A 7,687-nucleotide genomic window follows, 5' to 3' on the forward strand; every position below is an offset into this window, starting at 1 on the left:
GGTAAACATCTAAACATCTGTATATACACAAGTACTCTGTATTGTCTTGTCCTAGAAACACATGACATGAGAAGTACCAGACAGATGGCAGCACCTCAGTGTTATGCAAATATCCAGCATTATGCATCATTGTGGCAGACAACAGCTTATCATCTGAAACCTTTGCAAACGACACACAGGAAGACATTAGCATAGTCTATACAAACAGAGGGTGTGCAAAAGAACTCTTGACAAAGCATCAGAATTTGTACAACACAAGGTTTCACAATTTTGCCATTGTGTTTCCTAGTTCCTTAAAGTCTTTGTAATAACACACATGGCCTTCAAAAGGAATAATGTAACAGAATACAGTACAACCTAGAAAAAGCATTTCCTGAAGAAAATGCATGTTTGATTGCAGCAGCTGAAGCATTGCTCTGAAGGCTTACTTGAGTGATTGCTTTGAACTCTTTGATGTGAGATCTGAATGTAATTCATAAAAACACATCAGAATTAATCACAGAAGCGGAATGAGAGAACAAGAGCTGAATTACCTTGAACATATGCTCAAAACATGAAACATGAGCTGAATCAGTCATACAACAGCAGTGACAACAGCTGAATTAATCTGAACATAAGATGAGTCCTCTGCATGCTTCCGTGTGTCAGCCTGTCACCATGGTAAGCTGTCAGTGTAAAGCGTGGACAGACAGCTGTCAAACTCCTTTTCTGCCTCTCAGGGCAGATCCCATGTATTGTAATGGGGGTTGCACCCTCTGACAAACTGCTTCGTGTGTCCAATCCGAAGAAGTAAAAAAAAAATGTAAAAACCGTCAGCATCACAAGCGTTAGCTCTACAAACGTTTGCAATTTCATGGCGATCCTGTTAAAGACATGGAAAGTACTGTAGGTAATCACATCTCCCACTCTGTAAACGCGCAGAAAAATATTGAGGTGTGATTGGTGGATGAGGTTGCAGAACACAACGCCTCTTGCAAGGTTACGCCCACACAGGTAAGTCAAGGGCTGAGCGCGCCGTGGCCCTCTGTTGCTTTCAGGAGCATCTGTGGTGAGCAGAAGCAATACTGAGGAGCGACTCCGCGAGCGATTTAGCACGCAATTTCAATACATCGAAAAACACATACACACTAAAAACATTACATACACAACGTCTTTGAAGATTTTCTTCAACGAAGGACCGGTGCAGAATAACACGGTGAGTATAGGTGTGTGTTTGTTTGTTGTAGAAGGGTAGCTGTATGTTAGCTTACAAAAACAGAAGTAGCATTATTTACTGTCTGTTACATAAAGGCGCAGTGGTGTAACGATGTTCATGCCACATAGGCCAGAAGCATGTTGTGCATTTATGGAGTGGATAGATACAGTTGTAAAAGTGTTGCGTGCAAAACATGAACGCACGCAGACACGGTCACGCATGCGCAGCATGCCACAGTACAGGGTAGACAAGAGTGGAGCGGATAATACAGCAGGCAGATAAACTATCTAGCAATGACACCGCGTTGGTAATAATGCACACTGGAAGTACTTTCTGTTGATGTAGAATCAATGCAGAATGTGAGTTGCAGTCCCTATATCTTCTGATGACATTAAGTTTAAGATCACCATGTGCTCATAGACATGTAAAAAGCAGCTGCTGTTGCCCTGGCCATTGATCAAGGAGGGCAATAAACATCCTTTCTTATAGTGTAACAAACGTCTGGCAGCTGCTCCATAGTCTTAGAGGTGTTACCTCCACCAGTGCTGGTATTGTCATTGTAATAATTAGAATGGTTGTGGTGAAGTTAAGCTACATGTTATGTGAATGTTGTCCTCGGTGTGTGGAATGGACACCAGTAAGGTACGTGTTTTGTACATTACAGATGCCAAGGTTTACCCGGCGTTCTCAGGCAGCGAGGAGGAGGGAAGGAGAGCAGCAGGTGGAGCTTGGACCTCCACAGCCTCCCAGAGAGGAAGTTGCAAGTATGCAATGTTGCAGTCATATTTTGTTTGTGTGTGCAAGGTTGCAGTTTTATGCAAGATTGGTGTTTATGGCATGTATGTTGTGATAAGTGGTGTAACAACCTAAATGTTTCGTGCAGACCGGCGCGGCACAGGTCACCGGCACAGAGTGCGTAGGTGGCCAAGGTCTGCTGTGACTGGTTTGAGTCACAAGCTGAGCATTCCACCTGAATCTCCAAATGAAAAGGTATTGTTGTTATAGAAACTGCAAGTAAACAGGTTGTGCTGATGTGAAAAAAAGTATGTATGTCTGAAAATATGTTGGTTTTTGTGTTTGCAGTTTGTTCTGCTTGTTGGAGATTCCCATCTGCGCGCCATTGCAGATGGCATTGTGCCAATCATGTTAGACAAGGATTCTATGTCCTTTGGAGTCATGTGCACGCCTGGGGCCTCAGCGGCAGAGTTGACAGCGGAACTGCTTCATGCTGATGTGCCTCGAACACCAGACGCAGTCTGTCTGTTGGCCCCAAGCAACAACCTTACATCCAGTAGGACCTTTGAGGAGGCAGGGGCCAGCTTTGCAAACTTGGTGGCATGTGCCTGTAGTCGGTGGCCAAAGGTAACTATCATGTGATATAGTCTTAGGTCATGGTTGTCATAGTAATGGTGGGCAATTGTTGGAGAGGTAGCAAAACTATGTAGATTAAGTGTAATGAGCATGGTTGTTAGATGTCAATTATGGCAGTGTGATCAAATGTTATTTTTTGTAGGTTTGTGTTGTGGACTTTCCCCCACGGTTGACTGTGGATCCAGTTTATCAGGACGTGGTGCGTCAAGAGTTTCGCCGTGTGGCAGCACGCCTGGGTACGTTGGGCAAGAATTTCAAATGCAATGTAGCGAAAGATAGGAACCCTTTGTAATTGTGTTATGAAGAAGGGTGTGTGGTGAAGAAAAGTAAACAGGCAACAAATATGTTTACTCTTTTTTTACAGGGGTGACTTACTACTCCATTGCGCCCTCGTTTCCTTTGAAGCGTTTAGAGATGTGGAGCAGGGATGGTGTAAGTACAGCATGTAGCTATGAAATGGGCGATATATTTTACAAGGGTGTCATGAAATGTTGAGATTAAGATTTGTATGCTGTCATTTCATCAATGTTGCAGGTCCACTTGAGTGATGATGAAGGAATGTACATGCTGGCTACCTGTTTGCGGTTTGCAGCATGTTACGAGCTGCACAGTGCAACCTCACAGCCTGAGATGTCTCCCAGGGCAACAACAAGCAAGCAGAGGATTGTTCCAAAGGTGGTGGTTAGAGGAAAGGTTGCTGTGCCTCGTCCATCAAATGTGTTTGAATGGACTGAAGTTAGACGGAGCAGGAAGGTAAATATACTGTTTATATAATGTTAGTGTGTGGAGTTGATGAAAGTAGTGTCTATGTAATGTGTGATGTATTCCAAACATTTGTTATTGTAATTACAGAGGAGCCATCCTGAGGCTGTGCAGTTGTCTGGTGCGTGTGAAGAGGGGGTGGTGGCAAAGCAGGTTAGTTGTAGTTGTTGTAAAGAAAATGTAATGGAATTTGTAGTGAATGGTGATCATAAGCATGTGAAAGAGGCATACATAAATGTATTTGCTCTTTGTGCATTTTTATTTCACAGATGGTCAAGACAGCCAGTGCAGCAAGGGATTGTAGTGTTCCTCTAAATCCTATTCATTTCAGCAGCGCCATTTTGGATGAGATGGATAAGGTTGCACCTTCGGAGTTGTCCAGCTTTGTTCAACAAGAGGGAATGGTAATGCAAATGTCGTTGTAGCCTCATGTGATAATGTAATGTGTTTGTGTAGTGAGAAGTGTACGTGGTTATATTCTTGACAAAGTAATAATATGGATGTGTTTATCAGGCAGCGCCTGTGGAATGTCGCAGGAAAGTAGTAGCTGTGCGAAGGAGGGCAGTTAAGCAGCAACGGGTAAGTGAAACTGTAGATATATCAAATGATGACAAAAGGCTAAACACCTGTGGTGCATGTGTGGAAAGTATTAATAAAATTGTTGAGCGTGTAATGTCATGTAAATGTTGTGGTAGTTAAAAGTGTTGGTTATGATGACTATAAGATGTGCAACTGATCACACATATTTGTGTTTTTTTAGAAGGCGTCATCCACTGCTGTTGTGTCCTCTGTGCTGTCACCAACCATGGCTGTGCCAGGCGATGAGAGGGAGGTGCCGTGCACATCAAGGACAGCCAGCCACGTGAAAGGTCAGAGTGTCTCACACCTTTTACCTGTAGCAGAGAGTAGGTCTCCCAGGCTTGTAAGGTCTGTCAGGGGAAATTTTCATCAGGGTGATAATAGGTTTGTGTATGGTGGTTTACAGTGTATGGCTATTTGTTTGGTAGGCCTTGCAAAACATAGCATTGACAGTGTGTTTACTTGGCAACCAGAAGATTTAGACAGGGTTGTTGTTCAAGGCGATACGTTATATACTTCTTTGCGTGACAGAAAAAAGATCAAGTGTGGGTCCCAGATGTTGTGTGTTACAGAGTTGCCCAACGATGTGGATGTCGATGGAGTGAAAGTTGAGTGTGAATTTGGTCAATATGTTACTGGTGATGTAGATGTAGTTGAAGGAAAGAGTTTAGACGACTTTGGTGACACTAGTCTGATGGGTGGATTGCAGAACATGTTTCAGGACTATGACACATGTCTTTTGACAGTAAAAGCGTATACATGTGCTATTATTAGGAGAGACGACCAGTATGCGTTGTTTGATTCCCATGCACGTAGCAGTGATGGGATGATAGACTCAACGGGGAAGAGTGTTGTGGTGTATTTTAGATCTGTGGACTGTTTGTTTAATCATATATTGGCTTTTTCAAAAACATTGGAGAAGCCAAAGCGGTTTGAGATCACAGGGGTTTGTTTGAAAGGAGCAGTACATAGCAGTGTTGTGGCATCAGGTGTTGTAGGAAGGGACAGTCCGTGCATCAGCGCTGTAACTACAGAGTGTGAACTGCAGACAGAGGCTGAGTGCAGTGTCCAGAAAGGTGTGAAGCGAAATATGTCTGTAGCATGTGTTTCAAAGAAAAGTAAGATGAATCTTATTGTGGGTGATGTAGATGTTGTGTTTGTTGAGGAAAGTATAGGTGAAGAGCTGCAATTTAATCCTCTTACAGAAGATGTTAAACAAGTGTTGTGCTCACAGTTAAATGTTGAATTATTTAACGCTGATGTTGTCTCCACCAAAGTGGGACCGTTGGGGGTCCCATGTAGGAAGGAGGAAATAGTTGCTGATGGCAACTGTTTCTTTAGAGCTGTAAGTCAAGCTGTTTGTGGCAGACAAAAATATCATAGGAAGGTTAGACTTGGGGTGGTGAAGCAGTTAGAGGATAATGCAGCAGCATATAAAAGTATTTTGAGGAGTGAGTATTGTTCAATGACTGACTATATTAACAGATCCAAAATGCGATATGTGGGCTACTGGGCAACTGAAGTAGAAATTCAAGCAACAGCAGATTTGTTAGGCGTTAATGTTTTTACCTATGTTAATGATCGATGGCTAGAATACAGTTGTAAGAACAGACGTTTGTCAAGTCAGGGTGTGTATCTGGAGAACTGTAATGGCAGCCATTATGAGACAGTTGTTTGTGTAGAGCAGCCTCACAGTGTCTGTTGTTACAGTTATTGTAAAGTGAATGTGCCTTCTTCAGCAGGATATGCTATTAGATGTAGACAGAGTGGACAGAAAAGAAATGGTTCTGATAAAGGCTTGAGTGAAGTTGCAAGCAGCTCCTCTGAAGTAAAAAAAATGGATCATGAAGCAGAACGGTGTACTAAGGTGACCTCTAAATTTATAAACCATAAAAAAAAACAACAACGCAAAAGGAAATATCAGGAAGACATTGTGTATAGGGATAAAGTAAATCAAAGAGTTACAAATAAATACTTTCATGATGTGTTCTATAGGCAAAACGCTATTGACTCTGTAAAAAGGAAGTATAAGAATGATGTGTTGTATAGGCGCAACGTTATTGACTCTGTAAAAAGGAAGTATAAGAACGATGTGTTGTATAGGCGCAACGTTATTGACTCTGTAAAAAGGAAGTATAAGAACGATGTGTTGTATAGGCGCAACGTTATTGACTCTGTAAAAAGGAAGTATAAGAACGATGTGTTGTATAGGCGCAACGTTATTGACTCTGTAAAAAGGAAGTATAAGAATGATGTGTTGTATAGGCAGAAAGTCAGTGAGTCTGTCAAAAGCAAATATAACAATGATGCGTTGTATAGAGAGAAACTTCAAGCAATGAGTCGAAAAAAGTATGCAGAAAATGTTTTGCACCGGAATTCCGTTAAGGAAAGTAGTAGAGAAAAATATCATGGCTGTGCTGATTTCAAGAAGCGTGTTATTAGAAGGAACAAGGTGAGACACGACAAAGTGAAAATCATGTCTGAGCAGTTGGACTTTGTTATAGAGCGGTTTTTAAAGAAGGTGGCAGTTGGGCCAGAATTTGTGTGTTGTGTTTGTCATAGGTTGTTGTTCCAGCACCAGGTGCTACGTTGTAAAAGGGAAGACTATGGTAACAGCAAACTTGTAGCTTCTATAGCAGAGAAATGCATCAGTGAAGTATATTTACATAAATGCGGTGAGGACTGTGCTGTGCCATGTCAGTTAGTGGATTCACCTAGAGGGCGCTTGTGGATTTGTTATAGTTGTCATTATAAGATTAACAAAGGTCAGGTGCCACCAGAATGTGCTGTCAACAATTTGGATGTTGACACAATTCCTCCAGAGTTGGCTTGTTTGAATGGTTTAGAGCAACATTTGATAGCCAAACACATTCCGTTTATGAAAGTGTTAGCTTTACCAAAGGGAGGACAGAATGGAGTACATGGACCTGTGACCTGTGTTCCATCCAATATTGAGCACACCAGTAATTTACTGCCAAGGTCAAACATGGAAGGATCATTGTTGCCTGTCAAGTTAAAGCGCAAGTTGACTTATAAAGGCCATTATGAGTATCAGTTTGTTGATCCTTTGCATGTGAAGGAAGCATTGCAGTATTTAAAGCAGGCCAATGTCCATTATACAGATGTAAACTTCAACCCTGAGTGGCTAAATGTGTTTTCTAGAGAGGATGACGGTGAGGTACAACAGGTGAATGATGGTAATGTAGAAAATGGTGAGTCTGCACAGGCTGAGGATGATGAACTGTTACATGACAGACAGCAGCACTGTATGTTTCAGGACACCTGTCTTATGCCGGTAGACATAGGGCAGGAAGTGTTAGATCAGTATTTTGATGGTGTGTTGAATCTTGCTCCAGCAGAGGGAAATAATCCAGTCAGATTGCTTGCAGACAGGGCAAATGAAGCTAAATGCTTTCCTGTGTTATTTCCACGAGGCTGTAATACATATCATGAAAGTAGGCAGCACCGTTTGACATTGTCACGTTATTTTAATAACAGAATTTTACATGCGGATGGAAGGTTTGCTCGTAATGTTGAGTATATCTTTTATGCTCAATATATGTCTGAGGTTGAACAGGTGATATCAAGTGTTTCCATAGCATTGCGTAAAGGGAAAGGAGATACAGCTGCTCAGAATGTTGACTTGTTGAATAATGAGGACTCCTTGAAGCAGCTGTTAGAGTTTGATAATGGTTACCGATTCCTTAAACCGATTCGAGGAACTCCAGCATTTTGGCAGGGAGCACAGCGTGACCTCATGGCCTGTGTTCGTCAGCTTGG

At 42.1% G+C, this 7,687-nt stretch overlaps 1 protein-coding gene across 1 annotated transcript; it reads left to right on the forward strand.

The window, feature by feature from the left end:
• The first annotated feature begins 1,859 nt into the window (after positions 1–1,859).
• LOC114432565 (uncharacterized) lies at positions 1,860–2,858 on the forward strand. Its single transcript, XM_028400642.1, has 4 exons — positions 1,860–1,959; positions 2,079–2,185; positions 2,279–2,557; positions 2,709–2,858. Exons 1-4 carry the CDS (start codon positions 1,860–1,862, stop codon positions 2,856–2,858), a joined length of 636 nt encoding a protein of 211 aa, XP_028256443.1.
• The last annotated feature ends 4,829 nt before the right edge of the window (positions 2,859–7,687 follow it).

Source organism: Parambassis ranga, chromosome 2 (genome assembly GCF_900634625.1).
Source record: "Parambassis ranga chromosome 2, fParRan2.1, whole genome shotgun sequence".
Lineage (NCBI taxonomy): Eukaryota > Metazoa > Chordata > Actinopteri > Ambassidae > Parambassis > Parambassis ranga.